Source organism: Mercenaria mercenaria, chromosome 2 (assembly GCF_021730395.1).
Source record: "Mercenaria mercenaria strain notata chromosome 2, MADL_Memer_1, whole genome shotgun sequence".
NCBI lineage: Eukaryota > Metazoa > Mollusca > Bivalvia > Venerida > Veneridae > Mercenaria > Mercenaria mercenaria.
The window spans coordinates 61264498-61289521 of NC_069362.1; the positions used below are offsets into that span (position 1 = coordinate 61264498).

General features: G+C 36.0%; 1 protein-coding gene across 6 annotated transcripts in view; it reads right to left on the minus strand.

The window, feature by feature from the left end:
• Positions 1 to 25024, minus strand: part of LOC123564063 (ubiquitin-conjugating enzyme E2-17 kDa) — a 78036-nt gene that overhangs the window by 30677 nt on the left and 22335 nt on the right. Inside the window, exon 6 of one of the 6 annotated variants that reach the window (XM_045357335.2) lies at positions 4506 to 5803. The exons of 3 other annotated variants lie outside the window; for them this stretch is intronic. In XM_045357335.2, the coding sequence (XP_045213270.2) occupies positions 5664 to 5803 (140 nt within the window). In that variant the 3' untranslated portion in view covers positions 4506 to 5663. Of the gene's footprint in view, positions 1 to 4505; positions 5804 to 16136; positions 18344 to 24289; positions 24334 to 25024 lie in introns of those variants that run through there. 2 more of the 6 variants (XM_045357333.2, XM_053536713.1) reach the window with 2 other exon arrangements.

A 25024-nucleotide genomic window follows, 5' to 3' on the forward strand; every position in this document is an offset into this window, starting at 1 on the left:
CCAAGTTTCATGAAGATACAGTCATAAATGCTGCTTCTCCAGTGTTAACAAGCTTTTCCTTTGATTTGACCTGGTGACCTAGTTTTCGACCCCAGATGACCCAATATCAAACTTGTCCAAGATTTTATTGAGGGTAACATTCTGACCAAGTTTTATTAAGATTGGGCCAAAATTGTGTTAACAGTCAAATTGTTGACGATGACAGACGGACGACAACGGACACAGGGCGATCACAAAAGCTCAACTTTGAGCACAGGTGAGCTAAAAAGTAAAACAGAGTTATGGAACCTGTGCAAAGTAAGTCTGTTCTTCACAGTGAACAAGTGTGTCAAGTTTCAATCCATTTTTTTAAGTGATTACTGAGATAACAAGCTTATATACAAAAACTTAAACCCAATCGGCATGCCGACACCAACACCTACACACGGGTGAGTCAATTAACTCTACCTATTCTTCGATTAGTTGAGCTAAAAACCATACATGTAGACTGCAGGAGACAAATGAGAAGATGTTCAAGTAACAATAGGTGGTAGAGTCAAATAAGGTTCCATTCTGTGAATTCATCTCAAAATTCGGCCAGCAGTATATAAACGTATAAGGTAAAGTGACCACGCCCTCTGGCGGCATCACACAAGGGCCAAGTTTCTTAACTTCCATCACACTGCTTATGAGATGTCGTTTGAAGAAAAGTGTAGACTGATGGACGGATGATGAGTGATCACAATAGCTTTGTGCTCAGGTGCTTACATCTAAGCCTTATACTTTTTGATATAAATGTATTTGTTTTAATTCCTTCCAAAAACTGGCCCCTGTGGCAATCCCAAATTCAGTCCCACTGACCTGACTTGAATCTACTTGGAAAAAGACCATCAATCAATGCTTACTGTAGAATAGCTTACTTTTTCAAGATTTTTTTTAATTTATCCTACTGTAATTCCTGGTAAAAATCCTAACCCCTTTGACAACCTTTAATTTGATCCAAGTACAATCATATGAACAAACTTTAAGCAAGTATGTAACGATTCTACAGACGGGTTTGGTTAAAATCCAACAAGACGTTCGTATGAAGCAGTTGTTTAACTTCTTTCCTATTTTCTGCTACAAGGGCACAAAAATGAAGTCAAGCAAAACCTTTGGAATAAACTTAAAGAGGTCCATGCGAGGAAGCTTCTGGCCAAGTTTCATGAAGATCCATTAAGTTGCTCATAAAAATTTGTTTTTTTTGGAAAAAAGCTGATGACAAGACAATGGAACATCCACTAATCAGGAAAGAGAATATCCCTACTGCTTCATCCGCCTTTCCGAAACAGGACTTATCCTTGATTTCTCTTTGAAAACAAGACAGCAACATTCTCATTACATAGCATTCTAATGAATATTAAGGGAGATAATTGGAAATTAACTGTAAAAAATTACCATAGGGTTTTGGACATCAACGAGGGTCAACTTTTAGTTTTCCCTTCAGTTGCTTATAGTTAAAAAATACATGTTTGGACATAAAACTAACATTATGAAAGAGAACTAAAATTCAAAAAGATACTAATACCACCACCTGGAACATTTAGAATGAGGTGAATAAGGAGAATATTATATGTTTATAAACCAGTTTCATTTCAGATAGATGTTTTCACTTTATTCATTACCCCATCATCTAGTTTTGCTACTTATATAAACATTTTTTATCCTGAAAAGCCAAATTTGAAGCGAGGATTTATTTCAACTAGAAACCACACATCTAGTGCAGAGACTGTGTGAGGAGTACAGCTAGAGAGTGGTCTGAAAACTGTTCTCTGGTCTCATTTACTGTATTTCATTCCATACAATTTTTTTTCACCGATGGTCAATACTTGTCAGGATATTCAAAATATTATGACAAAAACTGTATCCTTCAGTTTTTTTTTCAAGAATTTAATAGTTATACTTACTACATAATAAGACCTTCTCTTTAATTTCAGATATGTAAAAAGGCCGTCAGTTATGTACGAAACCATCTCCAGAGCAAATCTGGTGTCAAAAACGACGCTATCTAAATGTTAGTACCGCAAAGTTGAAAAGTAATGAAGTGTCACTTCACACAAACACAGGACTAAATACCCCCCACCTTCCTCAATTTCATCAAGGACAAACCCAACCCAATTCCCACTTTGGTTTCGCTTTTAATGAGCTCCTTTGGATAAGGGAGAAGGGCATTTTGTCCACTTTTGTGATATAGAGCAAGGGGCATTTTCCCAAGTGAAACAGAATAAGGGGTATTGTAATCTGGTAGGATTATATGATATTGTCTGCTTTAGTGAAAGAAACAGCAAAGGGGGGTTTTGTCCACCTTTAATGAAATAGAGCAAGGGGAAAATTGTCTTGGGGGTATTTTTGTCCGTATTCAAGAACAGAGAGAAAAGTCTTTGTTAAGTCACACTTTTACTTGTTTCGAAAACAAACAAAAAAAACACTGCATTATTAGCTAATGTGAACTAATATTACTTTGACGTTCGACAGTTTATTGCCCTACCTTTACTAGCATTGCTGTTTTTTTAATTTCATTTCAAATGTCAACTATATAGTATGCTTTTCAGTGAATTATAGAAATATAACAGTAAAATATATCTGGTAATTTCACACTGAAAATCATCAAATATATTTTTTCAGTCATAAAGAACTACAAAATGGGTTGAATAATTATGATTAATAACAGTGGCATAACACAAAACAAAAATAGAATTCATTTGAGCCACGCCATGAGAAAACCAACATAGTGGCTTTGCGACCAGAATGGATCCAGACCAGCCTGCGCATCCGCGCAGTCTGGTCAGGATCCATGCTGTTCGCTTTTAAAGTCTACTGCAATTAGAGAAACCATTAGCGAACAGCATGGATCCTGACCAGACTGCGCAGATGCGCAGACTGGTCTGGATCCATGCTGGTCGCCAAGCCACTATGTTGGTTTTCTCATGGCGCGGCTCATTTGTTTTACATGCAAGATCGAAATATCTTTCACTTGTGAACACTTCCATTTTGACTTTAAGCATGATTTAGTCTAAACATATATGAAATATCTGTATTTTTCCCACTGACAAATTATCTCTAAATTTTCACCCTTTTCTTGGTGAAAAAAATGCTTTAACGTATTTTTCAATGTGTCAATACAAATGTAATCATCATCAGGTCTTTCCACATCAGTTTAATTATTGCCCAGGTTTAAGTTACAGGATGGCAGGGCTATTTCATGAGTAATAGCCATGGAATGGTAGTGCTTTTTTTCTTAACGGTAAACTAATTAAAACATGGACAAAAACAGAAATATTAAAACTCACAGGAAGACTGATGTATGTTTCTGTACTTCAAATATTGCGTTAACTGCATGGAATACTATAATGCTAAAATTCAACGAAAACAATATCACCTTCAGTACATCTATAAATGAACTGTCAACTTTTACCAGATTTCCTGTTTTTTGGCAGCAGTCTTGTTTTTGTGGATTTTACTACCAAAATCAACACAAATTAAATGTATATGTAAATAGATTAGCAAATTTATTGAAGGCACTGACCCTGCAACAACAAAAGAAAAGAATTTTTTTTATATCAGGAAACTGCCAAATTTCATAAAGCTACTAGCCCAAAGTTTGGTTGTTCATTTCCAAGTCTGGTATAGAAGGCATATAATTATGATACTGGTAAAAATGCAAGAAGAATGTAAACTTTCTGCATTATTTCAAAAGCGTTTTAACGGTTTACTACCTTCTGCACACTATTTTTGGTTCGAGCTGCCTACAATTTTCACTCATTCTGCTACACATTGTAATCATCCTGCAATTCACTAAGAAAATTATTTTCCTAATACAGCTTCTATTTCAAAGTCTGTCCAAAACAGTAAATAACCTAATCTTGTTCTTGACTATAAAGCATCTAGCTTATATGATCATAACGCAGTACCGTAACGGAGTTGGACAGATTTAAGAGTTGCAAACAACAAATAAAGTTTCATTTTAGATCTTTTAGCTATCTGGCTTCTTTAACTGGATTTATATTTTTGGTAAAAAATCGCAGCATGGCAAGTACTACAGCAAGTACCGCTAGCATGGGCCTGATTTCTACTTGTATTTACGAGCGGACAAGTGGATTTGTCAAGCCCCGTTTAAAAGTCGAACACACTGTCTTGTTGTTGTAATCATTTTGTGCAGTTATTTTGAAATCCAACTCTGTACTGCAATGCTCTGGGCCAAATCAATAAAACTTTTATCTTGGAAATTGGACCACGTACCACAGTAGCCAACAATGACCTTAGAGCTGGCAACATTGTTCCTGATTGCAACACTTTGTCTTGTTATGGTGACTTACTTCAAAAGCCTTAGGAAAATGCTCCAGTCAGTAGCTAACGGACACATTGACCTTCTAGCTAGTTCTGTTATCACAAGGGTGAAAAATCTTGATAGCTATGAGCTTTTTCCTTTACAAACTCCAGATTCTGGAAACATGGAAGGACATTTAACTGAAAAAATAAGAATTCACTTCCCTTTTTCTGTGTAATGTTTATTGTATGTACATGTTAACATCTATAAATATTATGTAACAACAAGAAAAAGTGCAAAAATAAGATCATTGAATCTGCAAGGGCTTTTTTGCAATTGTCAAGGGGATGGAAAAAATCATGTTAGATCAGAATAAATCTTAGTAAATTTCAACCAAAGCAGGCACACAGAATTAAACTATTGACTTATACAGGAAATTTATTCCTTAGAGAATGCAACAATTTGATGTACACTTTACCAAATCTACTGCATCTCCTTTATTTCTAACATTCTGTTTCTATTTTTATTCTTTCATATCAGTAAATATTTCTAAAGCTGCTTATAGACTGGGATAAATTCCACTGCCAGTTTGGTACTATATCAGATTTCCCACTGCTGAAATCTGTTTGTAAAACATATATGCCATTCACCATGATGACATATCAGAGGTTATAACTATGAAATTTTGAAAACAATTAGCTCCAGCCTTCTCTAAACTGATCAGAAACTGTTTGCAGTCTCAAGCTCACTGTAATCTTGATCTTTGACCTTCTGATAGGCCATCTACTGACCAAATGTTTTTAACAAATGATGTCTGACTCCAATTACCCAGTAAAAATGATTTTAAGTCAGGTCACTGTGACCTTGTGTCTTTGCCCTACTGATTACTAGTCACAATGGAGGTATGAGTCTGATTTTTGCAAGCCACACTCAAACCATGCTTTGCAGACTAACTTATGTAAAGTTTTATAGACATCCAAAATTAGTATAATGTTTAAAGTTAAGGCAGACAGCTTATTCTTACCTAACTGGTCTTGCCTGTGACCTCTAGGCTTACAAATGGAGGTACAGACCTACTCTCCAGTGCTTCACATCTACCTATGCTTATTTATGTAAATTCTTATTGTAGTCCAACAATTTTAGCTTAGGAAAGAAATGTTTAAGATAGAAAAACGAAAGATAGCACTTATACATTACAGTCAATAAGCTTACTATATGCCTCCTTTACAGGGAGCTAAAAAGCCCCATTTACTGAACATTCTGCAGTATTATAATGTTGATCCATACTCAGAACATCTGACAGAATATTGTTCAATCACATTTTAAACTTCTATTCCTGCTGAGAAATCTGTCTTCAGTTCTTCAAAGTCATCTTTTACTACATAGCATATTTTCTTGTCCACTCTTTTGCTAAATCTGCATACCTCAGCCTGTCTGTTTTGAAGATGCGTGCAATTTCTGGAACTAGTGGGTCATCTGGGTTTGGATCACATAACAAGGAGCATATTGACAGCAGAACTGAAAATATACCAAGCTGACCTAATACACACCTATCACAGCAAATTAACTTTTACTTTCAAAAGTTTACAAATTAATTGGACGTTATAAATTTTCCCAGTTCTGACAAATTGAAATTCAACAATTCACTTAACCAAACTGTCTGTTTATCACATTTTACCTTGATTTTACAAAGATACACAATATAAAAATTCATTTTGTTTCCGGACACAAAAGGCCCTTTATTATAACCTAGTATTTAACCTGACCTAGACTTCATTAAAACAAACATTCTGAGCATATTTTATTTTAATCAGTTAGATCATGAACCAAGTTTTTCAATAATTTGACCTGGTAACTTACTTTTTTTAACAAACTGACCCAGTTGAAAATTTATCCTAGATTTTAATCATTCTGCAAAAGTCTCATGAAGTTCAAATAGAAAATGTTGCCTCCCGAGTGTTAAGAAGGTTTTGCTATGATTTGACCTAGTTTTTGAGCTAGTGAACAAACTGGTAGGCGACCATTAGTATATGCTTCAAGTAAAGAACACCAACAAGCCTTACTCTTTTGAAGATAAAAATTCTTTAAGTTTTCTTACGTAATACTGACCCTTATGGCAACAACTTTAATCCAATAGACAGACTTGAATCTTCTTAGTAGGAAAACATTAATCAAAGCTTCCTCTATTTTGTCCTTATATAATTCCATGTAAAATGCTAGCTGTCTTGACACCCCTAAATTTGATTCCAGCCCAATCATGTGAACTTACAGATAACATTTAAGGTTGCTACTGCCCATTAAGTGGTTTTAAGGTATTTCTATTTCTAGCCATGTGAGCCCCTTATTGAAGTCAAGCAGAAGCAATCGAAAATTCTTGAGGTCCATGCAAATAAGCTTCTGGCCAAGTTTGATGAATATCCATTAAAAGGCTGATGAAAAGGTATCCAAAGAGAAATGCTGAAGATGCAGCATCCTAATATCCTTCTAGTTCACCCTAAATCATTTAGGTAACAGTAAAAAACAAGAGGACCATGATGGTCCTGAATCGCTCACCTCTTCCCACATGACCCAGTTTTGAGTATGACGTCGTTTTTTCTATTATTTGACATAGTGACCTAGTTTTTGAGCTCATGTGACCCAGTTTTGAACCTGACCTAGATATTATCAAGATAAAAATTCTGACCAATTTTCATGAAGATCCATTGAAAAATATGGTCTCTAGAGAGGTCACAAGGTTTTTCTCTTATTTGACCTATTGACCTAGTTTTCAAAGGTACGTGACCCTGTTTTGAACTTTACCTAGATATCAAGGTGAACATTATCACTAATTTTCATGAAGATCTCATGAAAAATATGGCCTCTAGAGAGGTCACAAGGTTTTTCTATTTTTATACCTACTGGCCTAGTTTTTGACCGCACGTGACCCAGTTTCGAAAGTGACCTAGATATCATCAAGGTGAACATTCAGATCAATTTTCATGAAGATCCATTGAAAAATATGGCCTCTAGAGGTCAAAAGATTTTTCTAATTTTAGACCTACTGACCTACTTTGACCGCAGTTGACCCAGTTTCAAACCTGACCTAGATTTCATCAAGATGAACATTCAGACCATCTTTCATACAGATCCCATGAAAGGTATGGCCTCTAGAGAGGTCACAAGGTTTTTTTATTATTTGACCTACTGACCTAGTTTTTTATGGCACGTGACCCAGTTTCAAACTTGACCTAGATATCATCAAGGTGAACATTCTGACCAATTTTCATGAAGATCCATTCAAGGGGATAGCCTCTAGAGAGGTCACAAGGTTTTTCTATTTCAAGACCTACTGACCTAGTTTTTGATCGCAGTTGACCCAGTTTCAAACTTGACCTATATATCATCAAGATAAACATTCAGACCAACTTTCATACAGATCCCATGAAAAATATGGCCTCTAGAGAGGTCACAACGTTTTTTCATTATTTGACCTACTGACCTACTTTTTGATGGCACGTGACCCACTTTGAACTTGACATAGATATCATCAAGATGAACATTCTGACCAATTTTTATGGAGATCCATTCACAAGTATGGCCTCTAGAGAGGTCACAAGGTTTTTCTATTTTTAGACCTACTGACCTAGTTTTTGACCGCACATGACCCTGTTTCGAACTTGACCTAGATATCATCAAGATGAACATTCAGACCAACTTTCATATAGATCCCATGAAAAATATGGCCTTTAGAGAGGTCACAAGGTTTTTCTATTATTTGACCTACTGACCTAGTTTTTGACGGTACGTGACCCACTTTCGAACTTGACCTAGATGTCATCAAGATGAACATTCAGACCAACTTTCATACAGATCCCATGAAAAATATGGCCTTTAGAGAGGTCACAAGGTTTTTCTATTATTTGACCTACTGACCTAGTTTTTGATGGCACGTGACCCACTTTCAAACTTGACCTAGATATCATCAAGGTGAACATTCTGACCAATTTTCATGAAGATCTCATGATATATATGGCCTCTAGAGAGGTCACAAGGTTTTTTCTATTTTTAGACCTACTGACCTAGTTTTTGACCGCACGTGACCCAGTTTCGAACTTGACCTAGATATCATCAAGATGAACATTCAGACCAACTTTCATACAGATCCCATGAAAAATATGGCCTTTAGAGAGGTCACAAGGTTTTTCTATTATTTGACCTACTGACCTAGTTTTTGACGGCACGTGACCCACTTTCGAACTTGACCTAGATATCATCAAGATGAACATTCATACCAACTTTCATACAGATCCCATGAAAAATATGGCCTTTAGAGAGGTCACAAGGTTTTTCTATTATTTGACCTACTGACCTAGTTTTTGATGGCACGTGACCCACTTTCAAACTTGACCTAGATATCATCAAGGTGAACATTCTGACCAGTTTTCATGAAGATCTCATGATATATATGGCCTCTAGAGAGGTCACAAGGTTTTTCTATTTTTAGACCTACTGACCTAGTTTTTGACCGCACATGACCCAGTTTCGAACTTGACCTAGATATCATCAAGATGAACATTCAGACCAACTTTCATACAGATCCCATGAAAAATATGGCCTTTAGAGAGGTCACAAGGTTTTTCTATTATTTGAACTACTGACCTAGTTTTTGACGGCACGTGACCCACTTTCGAACTTGACCTAGATATCATCAAGATGAACATTCAGACCAACTTTCATACAGATCCCATGAAAAATATGGCCTCTAGAGAGGTCACAAGGTTTTTCTATTATTTGACCTACTGACCTAGTTTTTGACGGCACGTGACCCACATTCGAACTTGACATAGATATCATCAAGGTGAACATTTTGACCAATTTTCATGAAGATCTTATGAAATATATGGCCTCTAGAGAGGTCACAAGGTTTTTCTATTTTTAGACCTACTGACCTAGTTTTTGACCGCACGTGACCCAGTTTCGAACTTGACCTAGATATCATCAAGATGAACATTCAGACCAACTTTCATACAGATCCCATGAAAAATATGGCCTTTAGAGAGGTCACAAGGTTTTTCTATTATTTGACCTACTGACCTAATTTTTGATGGCACGTGACCCAGTTTCGAACTTGACCTAGATATCATCAAGGTGAATGTTCTGACCAATTTTCATGAAGATCTTGTGAAATATATGGCCTCTAGAGAGGTCACAAGGTTTTTCTATTTTTAGACCTACTGACCTAGTTTTTGACGGTACGTGACCCAGTTTCGAACTTGACCTAGATATCATCAAGTTGAACATTCTGACCAACTTTCATAAAGATCCCATGAAAAATGTGACCTCTAGAGTGGTCACAAGCAAAAGTTTACGGACTGACGCACGCACGCACGCACGCACGCACGGACGGACGACGGACGCCGCGCGATCACAAAAGCTCACCTTGTCACTTTGTGACAGGTGAGCTAAAAAGAGCACATACCTGAAGTTTGACCGACCTTTTCCATAATATTTCTTTCAATACAAGACAATATCATTTATATTATGCATGTATATCATCATTCTATTGAATTCCGAGGGCGATAAAAGGAAGTTTTAACATTTCAAATTTTAATTTTTTGTCAGGAAACTGTTAAACAGAGTATTTTCTGTTGTAAATTTTATCTATTCATTTACACTAAAATACTTGTAAAATTTCAATTTTCACTTTAGTTGTAAAATTTTAGGATATCTTAAAGGCTCATAATACTTTTGTCTTAAATGTGGCTGCTGCATTTTCAGTTATGAACATAAAATGCATTAGTTTCTTGTTAAATCCTATTTCTGATAATTACTTTAACATTTGTCAAAGGTTTGAATACTGCTGAATATACTTGAATGTTTTATTGAATCTATTGTTTTTTATTACCTCCCTTTATGGCTCTAACTATAACAGTTCATGTGCAATATTAAAAGTAGTGCTTTTCTAACCATGTAAGTATGCAAAGCATCTATTTTAAAAGCTGTTTCATCTGTTTTAAGATAACAAGAGGGTCACTGACTCTAAAGCGCTCACCTGTGTACAAGACTTCGAGTGTGTTTGTATTAGAGTTAGGGTTTCTTCTATGTTAGCCTATATTATATACATGTCACACACACTTTTGAACCTAGGGCAATAATTTTAACAATTATGGTACACATTACAAATCTGATATCACATGCCAAATATCAAGGCTCTAGCTATTATTGATTCAGAGAAGAAAAGTGACCACACACCCGTCAGCCATGTTTTTTGATGAATCGGAAAAACTTGTACCATCTTGGTAGAGGGTCACACAAGAACCATTTATGAAAAATTATTTTAAAATCGGGCCAGCAGTTTCACACAAAAAAGAGTTTTAAAGTTTCTAATATATACATATAGGGAAAAGTGACCACGCCCTGGCAGCCATGTTTTTTGACGAATCAAAATAATTTGAACAATCTTGGTAGAGGGTCACACAAGGACCATTGGTGTAAAATTATTCTAAAATCGGACCAGGAGTTTCACACAAGAAGATTTTTAAAGTTTCCACTATATACATATAGGGAAAAGTAGGGCTGTCATCGATAGAAACGATATCAATGTATCAACGATATTTTTTTGTCAATTGATGATCGATTCCCATTTTCAAAAATCGATATTTTAAGGAGAGAAAAAACTACCCAAATAAACACGCAGACCCTAAAAAAAAACTAAAGTTCACAAAGTTGTAAACTTGGATAAATACAAAAAAAGGAGTGAAGGCAAAATAAAAATGAAAGATGTTATTAATTTTTATGTATTTCTTTTATTTCATAAATACAAATACAACACAATCAAACAGAAATATGGAAATTAGGCAATAAACCTTAAAATAGCATTTACAGGAAGGTATATAGTATCATATGAACAAATATGTCGTTAATCTAACTTAATAATCAATATATCGATGTATCGTCGATATTTGTCTTCTGATATATCGGTATTGTCGATACATCTAAGACCCAATCAATGACAGCCCTAGGGAAAAGTGACCATGTCCTCTGGCGGCCATGTTTTTTGACGAATCAAAATAATTTGAACAATCTTGGTAGAGGGTCACACAAGGACCATTTGTTTAAAATCATTCTAAAATCGGACAAGCAGCTTCATACAAGAAGATTTTTAAAGTTTCCTTTATATACATATAGGGAAAAGTAACTCTGGCAGCCATGTTTTTTGACGAATCGGTATAATTTGAACAATCTTGGTAGAGGGTAGTATAAGGCCAAAAAAAAAAAAAAATTCTTTGTTTCCGGTAACATGCTAAAAAAAATTAGGTTAGGTAGGTTGGAAAAAATTGGATCATCGGTTTAGGAGGAGATGTCATTTGAAAATTTTCTATTTTTAGCTCTGGCAGCCCCTATGTGCAACCAAGCGGAACCGTTTGAACAATTTTGGGAGCGGACCACCCGAAGAACATCATGGCCAAGTTTCATCAAAATCCATTTAGTGGTTTTGGAGGAGATGTTGTTTAAACACAAATGTTGACGACGGATGACTTGACGCAGGGACGCAAGGCGGACACAGCGTGATCACAATACCTCACCATGAGCACTTTGTGCTCGGGTGAGCTAAAAATTTAAAGCATTATGGACCCTTAACAAACAGGGATAAAATAGATTTTTGGACATAAAACTGATATCATCAAAGATATAAATATAAAATCAAAAGGATCCTGCTACTACATCTTGAACAATTCATAACTTTTGGATGCATCTTTCAAAAGAAAAGAAAACCATTAACCTTTAGCCTGCTAACAGCAAATATTTCTGGCTTTGCCACCAGTGCAGACCAAAATCATCCTGCAGTCATGGTCTGCACTGTTCGCTATTCAGTCAGTAAACCCTTCAATTAATAAATGGTATTGCCCTAACTGAATGACGGACCAGTCCATTTTAGAAATTTAGCAGGATAAGGGTTAAGGATTTGGTGGATCGAACTATAAGGCATTTTTATTTTGGAATAGTAAGAAATTACTGGAAAGGTGATAATATTGTTTAACAACAGCGGAGGACGGACAGTAAAGATAGACTACTTAAAAGCCTTATCGCGTTCAAAATGGGGCATACCTTTGTTATAAAGCAAAACACAGTCATGAGACCTGTGCACTGTATGTCGTGTCTTCAAAGTGAACAAGTGGGTTAAGTTTCAATCCATTCCCAGTTGTGGTTATTGCGATACAAGCTTATCTACAAATTCTCAAGAAAAAATTGTAAAGTTGAAAAGCTGCATTTATAACTGTACACTAGATATGTGTCCGTAGGAAGGGATGTCAACATCATGTGATGTCAGGACGCTTAGTGTAAGTCCTGTAAGTAAAGGAAAAGTAGATGTATACTGAAGTTGTAGACTGGAAAAGAAAAATGACAAAATGGATCTATTTCACTTTAAAATGATAAAAATATAACATTACCTTGTCTTGTTATGGTGAAAGTTAGTACTAAGTTATTTGAACATTACCTTGTCTTGTTATGGTGAAAGTTACAACCAAGTTATTCGAATAATTCTTCCATGTATATAAAGGTTACAGACCAGTAAAAAAAGAAAGAAATAGAACTTCCATTCCACAAGCGGCTACTGCTTACATTCCAGCTTATATACGAAAACCTACATGGTTGCCGATGCACAGGCGACTGCAATAGCTTTACTTTTCTTCAAATAGTCATTCTATACACATTGTGACCTTAAGTATTTCCTATCAGTTTATTGTAATTCTTAAATTTACCACACCACCCAGGATCATTGTTTTGCTTTTAACAATACACTTGATACTTGCAATTAAACCCAAAAGCCAAATTCAAAGCGATGATTAATTTCAACTGGAAACCACTCACCTTGTGTGGAGAATGACAGGGCAGAGTACAGCTGCAAAGTGATGTCTAGAATACCAAAAAACATTCTCTAGCCTCATTTAAAATATTTCATTTCACACCTTTTCTTAGTCTATTCAAGAACTTTCAAAATATTATGACAAACTCCTTCTGTGAGACATTTTTTCAAGAATCTAATAGTTATACCTACTATATAAGTTACTCGGGAAGACTTCGAAAAGACTTTCTCGCAAAATTTCAGTCAATAAAACACCAGTCAGTTATGGACGAAACCTTCTGAAGGACATTTCTGGAGTCGAAACAAACATTGATCTGAATGTCAGTGTTGCAAAATTAACTCAAAAACGAAATGCCAATAAATACAGGACAAAATAGCCCACCCTTCTCCATTTCATCACGATGGACAACTCCCACACCACTTTACTTTTATTGTACAACACATGCAAGTAAGCTCCTTTTAATTAATTCTTGAATTAGTTATTCTGATATCGGAGGATGTGATAGGGGAGAAGAACGGAGATTTTATCCACTTTAGTGAGAAAGAATGAGATTTTGCCCTCCTTAGTGGAATACTGCAACGGGGGTTTTGTCTTAGGAGATCTTTGTCTGTATTACAGGTATTCCAATTGGTAATAGGGAGAAAAATGTTGCTCAATCACACTGCAACACATCCAGTTGTTTCAGAAAACACGACAGGAAAACACCCAAGGTCATTAGCGAATGCGCAAGGACCTAACAACAGCTATTACAGTGGCATTTGCCACAGCATATTGTGCTATGCTCTTTTTTGATTTCATTTCAAATATTATATATATATATATATTTATTTTTGTATGCTTTTCAGTGAATAATAGAATTGTTACTGTGAAATATATCTGTTAATTTCACAAAGAAAATTATCAAATTTTACAAGTTCAAACTATATTTCACTTGTGAAGTCTTACATTTTGGCTATGTAAGAAATTTAGTAAGCAATATGTCTAACCAAATATGAAATCTCTGTATTTTCCCTCAGAGTTTATGTGTATATTTCAATGCGTCAGTGGTAAGTATTGTATCAATAGTAGGTCTGGCCTGACACATTGTCTTGCTGAGATCATCTGATGATCCAACTTTGTACTACTAAGTTCTTGACCAGATCAGTAAAACTTTTATCTCCATATTTTATGTATGTAAAATGGACCTGGCAAGTACAGTGCCAACAATGACCTTTGAGCCGACAACATAGTACCTGTCATGCATATTTTTTTGTCCTGTAAGTGATCATTTGTATCAAGACTACTTCAAAAGCCTTCAATGTGAGACAAAGTTTGGATGACACCAAAAACACTAAATGTAACTGCTTATATAGGTATATGCACCAAGGTATGTAACCAACAGTGACCTTGCCCTTCCAGCTAGTACTGTTATGGAAAGACGAAAGATCTTGATAGCTATGTGCCTCTTTCTTTACCAACTCCAGACTCTGGAACATTAAAATCATTTAACTGAAAAAAAATAAGAATTTAACTTCATTTCTTGTGCAATATTTATTATAGATACATGTTAACATTCATAAAAATCATGTTACAACAAGAAAAAGTGCAAAAATAAGATCAATGACTTTGTAAGGACTTTTTCACTATGTTTTCAAGGGGATGGAAAAAAATCATGTAGATTAGTATAAATTTTAGTATAAGAGGGTCATGATGACCCTGAATCGCTCACCTGAGTAATATGAGCTACATGTTTCAAATGTCAAACTGACAGTGTACGAAATTCAGATTTGAATCCAATAGCCCGTTCGGGCTACCAGATTAAAAATTTTCCAAGCCCGACATCAATTTCACTAGACCGAACTTTAACACCTTAAAATACATAATTTTTGCACCATATAACATTTTGTTTTACAGACATCTCTATGCATGTTTGAAGTAATAAAAAAGACATACAGTACATGTTTGCCATGTTTTTGAAAAATTTTAACTCGAAATACTCCAGTCCAGATCAGCATCGTCAGAGTCCAAAAGCATCGGACATGACACTCCTTGCCAAAACGAAATCTAAACTGTTATGCCCGATTTTTTAGGATCCGCACTCGCCAATTACTGCAACTCGGACTGTTGAAAATTTGTAAGATGTAATACCGAGTGCTGAATACACATAACACACACGCTGATAGCATAATTTAAGCTCCACCTACTGCAGGTACTTGTGAGATTTTCGCGAGAAGTGTGAAAGCTAATCAAATTATCCGTTACGCTAGAGGTGATTGTATTCAGCCAATTAGAGCTGCGGTTACGTCTTTGGCACTGTGTTTGATTGTCAACAAGTAAGAGTGCAAAAACCAATAATTCTATAAGCGTTTCTCAGTCTGCAAAATCACGATGCAGTACTCGTTTAATTAGCATGTTTTTTTAAACAAATGAGGAAAATTCGGTAGCCCAGTCGGGCTTGTACCTGTGGAAAATCGGTAGCCCGAGCTGAAATTTGGTAGCCACGGGCTGTCGGACTACCGTGAATTTCGAACACTGAACTGATGCTAAAATGTCAAGAAAGTCAGTAGGTCACATTCATGGTCAATGAAAGTCAAGTGACATGATATTACTGGGGATCATCAGGTAATTATAATTAAACAGTCTTGGAAATAGGATCAGATAATATTTTTTTTAACGTATTTTTTCCTATATAACTCATATAATAACTAAGTGACCCCAGGGTGGGACCCTCTTTTAACCCCAGGGGCATAATTTGAACGATTTTGGTAGAGGACTACTGGACAATGCACCAAATATCATAAAAGCCTGCATCTTGTGGTTTCAGACAAAAAGAATTTTAAAGTTTTTTCCTATATAAGTCTATGTAAAACTTGGGTTCCCCCAGGGCAGGGCCTCTTTTCACCCAAGGGGTACAATTTGAACAAATTTGGTAAAGGACCATAAGACAATGCTACAAACCAAATATCAATGGCCAATGTCTTGTGGATTCAGACAAAAAGATTTTTAAACTTTTTTTCCTGTAAAACTTGGGACCCCCGGGGCGGGCCATATTTGATCCTAGCTGGATAATTTGAACAATCTTGGTAGAGGACCACTAGATGATGCTACATACCAAATATCAAAGCCCTAGGCCATGTGGTTTTGAACAAGATTTTCAAAGTTTTCCCTATATAAGTCTATATAAACTATGTGACCCTTGGGGCGGGGCCACATTTGACCCTAGGGGGATAATTTGAACAGTCTTGGTAGAGAACCACTAGATGATGCTACATACCAGATTTTAAAGCCCTAGGCTCCGTGGTTCATGATACGAGGACTTTTAAAGTTTTTCCTTTCGGTTGCCATGGCAACCAGAGTTTTGCCTGGAATTCAATTCTTTGAACAATTTTGAAAGAGGGACACTCAAGGAGTATTCCTGTGAAGTTTGGTGTTATTCTGCCCGGTGGTTTTCAAGAATTTTTTTTTAGAAAATGTTGACAGACGCATGATGGGTGACTGACGACACACAACGGACATTGAGTGGTCACAAAAGCTCACCATGTGCCTTTGGCTCAGGTGAGCTCAACAGGAAATCTTATGCAGCTTTTACAATTTGATTTCATAACTTGCTACTTTAACAGAAGCTGTGTAAAACAAGAGGGCCAAGATGGCCCTAGGTCGCTCACCTGAGAAACACGCCAGAACAGTGTAAACATGTTTGACCTAGTGATTTCATGGAAAAAAATATTCTGACCAATTATCATTAAAATTGGAGCAAAAAATCTTAAGTATAAGTAAGTATTTTCTTTGATTTGACCTAGTGACCTAGTTTTTGATCCCAGATGACTCGTATTCGATCTTGACCTAGATTTCATCAAGGCTATCATTCTGACCAAATTGCATGAAGATCAATTGAAAAATTCAGCCTCTATCGCATAAACAAGGTTTTTCTTTGATTTAACCTAGTGACCTAGTTTTTGATCCCAGATGACCCATATTTGAACTTGACCTAGATTTCATCAAGGCAACCATTCTGACCAAATTTCATGAAGATCAGTTGAAAAATACAGCCTCTATTGCATACACGAGCTAAATGTTGACAGACAGACATCGAGTGACCAGAAAAACTCATATGCTCAGATGAGCTAAAAACATAATAACATGCCCCATGACAACCAATGTATGTCAGAACTATGCAAGTTTGAAAATTAGATTAAGCCTAACCCAACTGATTAGAAACTGTTTTCACTCTGGAGTTCACTGTAAACTTGACCTTGACCGTCTGATGGGCCATCTACTTACCAGAGATTATAATCCTTTGAAGTTTATTAACTGAAGAACAAAGCAATGTCCAGTTACTAATCAGAAACTGTTCACAATCTTTATGGCAAAATGACATGAACCCCCAAAACAGGGGTCTACTGATCACAGGCAAGTATCCTATGAATCTTACTACAGTAGACCAAAGCCTTTTCTAGTTATGCATTGGAAACTATTTTTAGTCAGAAGGGCACTGTGATCTTATTCTTTGACCTACTGACCCCTCAAATCAACAATGGCCATCTTCTAATCGCAGCCATTCACCACTGAAAGGCCAAGTCTCTCCAGTTGCTGGGCAGAAACTGTTTCAGCTTCCAGCTTAACATTTGTTAAAGTTTTTTTTTGAAATCCCTTTGAATTGTTCCAAAGTTATGGCAGATAGCTAACCCTAACCTAAGTGCCCTTGCCTGCGACCTCGGAGGTAACAATTGGATGTAAAGGCCTGACTCTTAAATGCTTCACATTTAAATATGCACATTTACGTAAATTTTCATTCAAGTCCCTAGAATCATTAAAAAATTATAGCTTAGAAATGAAATGTTTAAGATAGACAAACAAAAGATAGCACTTATAAGTTACAGACAATATGCTTACAATATGCCTCCTTTACAGGGAACTAAAAAGCCCCATTTACTGAACATTGTCTGCAGTATTATAAAGTTGATCCATACTCAGAACATCTGACAGAATATTGATCAATCACATTTTAAAACTTCTATTCCTGCTGAGAAATCTAGAAAAAAAAGTCTTGTTACTGCACTGTTTCTTCAGTTCTTCAAAGTTATCTTTTACTACATAGCATATTTTTTTGTCCATTCTTTTGCTAACTGATTATACTTGTCTCTGTCTGTTTTGAAGATGCGTGCAATTTCTGGAACTAGTGGGTCATCTGGGTTTGGATCACATAACAAGGAGCATACCGACAGCAAAACTGAAAGTATACCAAAATCAGCAAATTCATTTAAGTTTTCTGAGTTTTTGACTAATTCACAGACGATATCTCTAGAGAAGCTTATCACACTTTAGGTTACCTGGATTTTATAAAGACACAACTTCTGTATAAATTTGGTTTACACGTTAGTGAGCAGCAAGTGATTCATAGTCGGCGACCTTAACCACTCGGCCACAGAGGCCCCTTACCATTTGATCTAGTGACCTAGTTTTTGACTTATGATAATCCAGTTTTAAGTATGATCTACAAACATTCTGAAAAAGTTTCAGCAAGATCAGGTATAAGAGACTGTTAACAGCGTCTTCTATTATTCGACATAGTGACCTAGTTTAAGACAAAAAGTTATCAGATGATAAAGTCACAAAATGTGACTTCGTGTTAATGAAGTTTTTGTATGACTTGAACTAGTGACCTAGTTTTTTACCTAAGATTACTCAGCTTCTATCCTGACCTAGACTTAAAAAAAAAAACATATTCACAAAGTTTCATGATGATCAGACAGAAAATGTAGCCTCTAATAACTGAGAAGGGTTTTCTATTATTTGACCTTGAGACCTAGTTCTTACATGACCCAGTATAAATCTTTTCAAAGAATTTATTAAAGCGAATATTCTGAGCAATTTTCATTTAGATCGGGCCAAGATGTAGAGAGTATTAACAGTAAAACTGTAGAAAACAGTCACAACAGTTCACCTTGATAGAAGACCAACCATTTGCTTCAAATAAAATATTTTGCCTCTTAAGCCTCATACTTTTGAGGACAGATTCTTATAGTTTTCTTATAAAACACTGGCCCCTGTAGCATTCCAAAGTTAAGCCCCACTAACACTAACCAAAGCTTCTGTAAAATAGTTCTTAATTTATGATAACATAATTCTATGTAAAAATGCTCAAATGTAATCCCAGCCAAATCACGTGAACAAACTTGATTCAACCATGTAAGGATGCTAATGACAACGCTTGGGTAAAATCCAAGAAGTGGTTTTAATGTTTTTCTATTTAGAGCCCCTATATGCAGTTGAGCAGAACCATTTGTGAAAAACTTTAGAGAGGTCCAAGCAAGGAAGCTTCTGGCCAAGTTCGATGAAGAACCATTACTGGGCTCACACTGGACTTCTTTAGCCTAGAGAAAACATAAGCCAAAACTGTTGTGAACTTTTCTGCATAACTTTTGTAGTTACTATTTCTATCTTAATCCGATTCCAGTCCTGGGACTCCCTGACTATGAAAAGTATGAGTGGGAGGAGAGTTGTGTGGTAGGAGAAAAAATACTTCCAAATGTGCATGTTAGGGGGACCCGATCAAACAAGTTTCTCTATGCTAAAACCTTGAAATGCTATGATCTGGTGAATGCTGGATTGCATTTGGTGGATACACATTAAATCTTTAACGGCCCATGGAATGGTTGATCATTTTTGGTGTGGAAATGTTGAAGCTCCACTCCTGGCACAATAACAGCAGTTACTCAGTAGATGAAGTTTACAGGTTGGTTTTAGTGTCACTGATTTTTGTATGTTTTGGGTTTAATGCCGTTATTCAAGAGTTCACCTAACCAGTCTTCCTGGATTCTGTACCAGTACAAACTTGTTCTTTGCAAGTAACTGCCAACTTCCCACATGAATCAGAGGCGGAGGACGAATGATTTCAGACACAAAGTCTTTTATCAAATTGTCAGAGAACATAGTATTACGCCCACAACTGGAACTCACGACCCTGCAATCCGTAGATCTGCGTTCTCCCTATTGAGCTAAGTGGGCGGGCTCGTGTCATTGGTATGTTTAATCTTTTTTAAAACACACAAGAAAATTTTTCTTAAACACCTATAAATATCAAATTCAGCATTAACGATCAAATATAAAACCATACTTTTTGTCAGCATGTCTTTGGTACTTAATTCAAACAAGAGATCACAGAGTGATCTTGGCGCCCACCAATGTGCCATTTTTGAGTGTTCCAAATTTCAAGACTTACTGACTAGCTAAAGGTCAAATTTCATTTCCGTACACAACACTGTGCATGTGGTCCAAATTCAAAAGCTGTAGCTTGAGAAATGTGAAAGTAGGTCACTAGATCAATTTCAAGGACAAAGTTCTTTGTACACAAAACTATGTATGTGCATCAAGTTTGAAGGATGTAGTTTGAGAAATTTGAAAGTAGGTCACTAGGTCAATCTTAAGGTCACAGTTTATTTTGGTACAAAAAACTATGCAAGTGGTCCAAATTTGAAGGCTGTAGCTTGAGAAATGTGAAAGTAGGTCACTAGGTCAATGTCAAAGTTTGTTTCGGTACACAATCCTATGCATGTGGTCTAAATTTGAAGCCTGTAGCTACAGAAATGTGAAAGTAGGTCACTAGGTCAATCTTAAGATCAAAGTTCATTTCGGTACACAAAACTAAGCAAGTGGTCCAAATTTGAAGGCTGTAGCTCGAGAAATGTGAAAGTAGGTCACTAGGTCAAAATCAAGGTCAAATTTTATTTCGGAACACAGAACTATGCATGTGGTCCAAATTTGAAGCCTGTACCTTCAAAAATGTGAAAGTAGGTCACTAGGTCAATGTAAGGGTCAAAGTTTGTTCGGTACACAAAACTATGCAAGTGGTCCAAATTTGAAGGCTGTAGCTCGAGAAATGTGAAAGTAGGTCACTAGGTCAAAATCAATGTCAAATTTTTTTCGGAACACAGAACTATGCATGTGGTCCAAATTTGAAGCCTGTACCTTCAAACATGTGAAATTAGGTCACTAGGTCAATGTAAAGGTCAAAGTTTGTTTCGGTACACAAAACTAAGCATGTGGTCCAAATTTGAAGGCTGTAGCTTGAGAAATGTGAAAGTAGGTCACTAGGTCAAAATCAAGGTCAAATTTCATTTCGGAATATTAAACTATGCACGTGGTCCAAATTTGAAGCCTGTACCTTCAAAAATGTGAAAGTAGGTCACTAGGTCAATGTAAAGGTCAAAGTTTGTTTCGGTACACAAAACTAAGCATGTGGTCCAAATTTGAAGGCTGTAGCTTGAGAAATGTGAAAGTAGGTCACTAGGTCAAAATCAAGGTCAAATTTCATTTCGGAACATTAAACTATGCAAGTGGTCCAAATTTGAAGGCTGTAGCTACAGAAATGTGAAAGCAGGTCACTAGGTCAATACCAAGGTCAACTCATGTCAAGGTTCATCTTGCCACTCAAAACCATACATGTGGTCCAAATTTGAATATTGTAGGTTACTGACAAGAAGATTTTAAAAGCTTTTCCCTATATAAGTCTATATGAACCATGTGACCCCCAGGGCGGGGCCATATTTGACCCTAGGGGGATAATTTGACCAAACTTGGTAGAGAACCACTAGATGATGCTACATAACAAATATCAAAGCCCTAAGTTTTGTGGTTTGGGCAAGAAGATATTCAAAGTTTTTCCCTATATAAGTCTATGTAAACCATGTGACCCCTGGGGCGTGGCCATATTTGACCCTAGGGGGATAATTTGAAAAATCTTAGTAGAAGACCACTAGATGATGTCACATACAAAATATCAAAGCCCTAGGCCCTATGGTTTTGAACAAGAGGTTTTTCAAAATTTTTCCCTATATAAGTCTATATAAACCATGTGACCCCCGGGGCAGGGCCATTTTAGACCCCGGGGAAATAATTTGAATCATCTTGGTAGAGGACCACTAAATGATGCTTCATACCAAATATCAAAGCCCTAGGCTCTGTGGTTTTGGACAAGAAGATTTTCAAAGTTTTTCCCTATATAAATCTTTGTAAATTATAGAAATAAACAAAGGGCCATAACTCACTAAAAAATTGTTGAACCAGTCTGATTTTCAGGGGGACACAACTAGAGTACCAATACATCATTCTGACAAAGTTTGGTCAAAATGCCCCTGGTAGTTTCTGAGGAGATGCGATAACGAGAAATTGTTAACGGAAGGACGGACGGACGGACGGAAGGACGTCGGACCACGGACGCAGAGTGATTTGAATAGCCCACCATCTGATGATGGTGGGCTAAAAATATATAAAACCATCCTTTTTGTCAGCATGTCTTTGGTACTTAATTCAAAAAATATTTATGTTTCTATGTGTTTTTGAAGATCTTTTACTTAAACATGAGGGCCGTGAAGGCCATGTATCGCTCACCTGACCTAGTTCTTACCCCAGATAACCTAGTTTCTAACTTGGCCTTGATTTCATAGAGACAAACATTTTCACCATGTTTTATGCAATCACGCGGACTATTAACCAAGTTTTTCTAATTTTTGACCTAGTGACATATTTTCAACCTCCAGTACCCTACTTTTGAACTTGACCTATCTTTCATACAGACAAACATTCTGACTAAGGTTCATGTTTATGGTAGATTTCAAACAGACAAACCACTGATAACCCAATTTAAAACTTGACCTTTCATTTGATAACAGACAAATATTCTGAGAAAATTTCAAGAAGACCAAACAGAAAATGTTATTTTTGACCTCAGTTAACTCAGTTTTGAACTTGTCCTACACTTCATAAAGACAAACATTGTAACAAAGTCTTACATAAAGTCGAGGCTGAAATTGTGGCCTCTGTAGTGTTGAAATTTTCATATTAATTGACCGAGATTTTAATGAGAATAATATTCTGACCAAGTATCAATAAGTTTTGGCTAAAATTGAGACCTCAAGAGTTAACAGTAAAATTGCTGATGGCGGACAATGGGGCACACAGGGTGATCACAATAGCTCACCTTCGGCTCTTTGTGTTCAGGTAAGCTAAAAATTGAAAGTATGAAAACAAATAAATTTGTTCATTTTTTCTAACTGCTCATCTGGCTAAGTAACTAATATTAGAAACATGTTAAGTTTCACTAAATACTTTTGTGAAGCCTTTTATATTGACAGCATTTTCTTAGCAGAATCAAAAATATATATATATATATATTGTTAAAAAGATTTGGTCTCATGGATTTTAATACATGAGCAGAAACATCAAAGCAGCAAGTACTTGGCAATTAAGAAGTTTACAATCGTAAATTAATTATTTTTTAAGTTCATTAGTAGTCCATTATTCGTACAGGAAAGTGGCAGTTATTACATGGCCATTCAAGAAGTTTCAAACCCTAAACTGATAATACTGATTTGTCATTTGCATAATGTGCTAAAGTCAATAGAGTGTATGTATTGATCCATGTTTTAGAATACACAGGACAGTAAACATCATCTTGCTAACAGGGGAATATGTAACACTGCAACTTAATAATAAAAGCAAAATTTAATGTAAATGACAATAATGGCACCTGTCAGTGTGAGCCCTGCATTAAGTGACTGATGAAAAGATGTCCAAAGTAAGATGACGAGCACCCATCTATTCTTGAAGTTCACCCTGAATCATTCAGGTGAAGTAAAAGAAACAGATGATTTATCAACTGTATTGTAAGGTTTCCTTAAACACAAGAAGTGTTGGTAGGACAGACCTGATGAACATTCAAATATGTTTACCAAGATACCTGTGTACCATTAGAATGAGAAATTAACTTTTTAATGTGTGTGTGCTTTGGGGGTGGGTTGAGGGGCTTTGTTCTGTTACTTTAAACAATACACTTTATGCTTGCAATTAAACATGAAAGCCAAATTTGGAAACAGAAGATTTATTTCATGTAGAAACTGCTCACCTTGTGTGGAGAATGACCCAGAGTAGAGCTACAGACTGAAGTCTACAGTAACTGAAGTCTCATTTACAATGTTTCACTAACATTCAATTAAAATACCATAAAAGCATCACCTGGCAGATTTGTTTTCAAGAATTTAATAGTTATACTTACTTTATATTCTGGAAGATTTAATAAACATCTTCTCATAAAATTTCAACCATGTAAAAAGCCGACAGTTAGAGCCGAAATCTTCTCGAGAACACTTCTGGAGTTAAAACAAGCACTGATCTGAATGCAAGTGTCACATATTCAGCGTTGCAAAGTTAACTCAAGAAATACTGAAATATCACAGTAAAAAAAATATATGACTAAATACTCCAATCTTCCTCAATTCATACAGGTGGGTAACCTTCACCACATTTTGGATTCATTTTAACTGAATAACACATACAACTAAGCTGCTATTGGTTTATTTCTGGAATAAGTCATATGTATTTCAGAAGATGTGATTGGAGAGAAGAGGGAGTTTGTCTGTCTTAGTGGAAAAGAGCATGGGGGCTTTAATCTTGGGAGGTCTTTGGCTGTATTACAACATCAATCACAAAAGGCATAGGAATTCCAATTAGGAACAGAGTGGGAAAAAACTGCTAAAACACACTGGAACACTTCTGGCTGTTTCAGAAACAGAAAATCATAGTGTGGGATGAAACAAGAAAATGCTCCCCCAAGGCCAGAAGCTGATGTGCAAGGACCTCACATCTAATCTTACAGTGGCACTTGATAATAGCAAATATACAATATTACTGTGAAATATATCTGTTAATTTCACAGTTAAAATTAGCAAATATATTTTTAGTGGTAAAGAAATATAAAATGTGTTAATATCGATTAATACCATTGATAAAGCATGAAAAAAAAAAACAGAATTCTGTTTGTTTTACATATCTTTCACTGATGAACACCAAGTCTTACACAATCGTTTTTGATTGCCACTCACAGAAACATTACATCTGATGTCCACTAGATAAA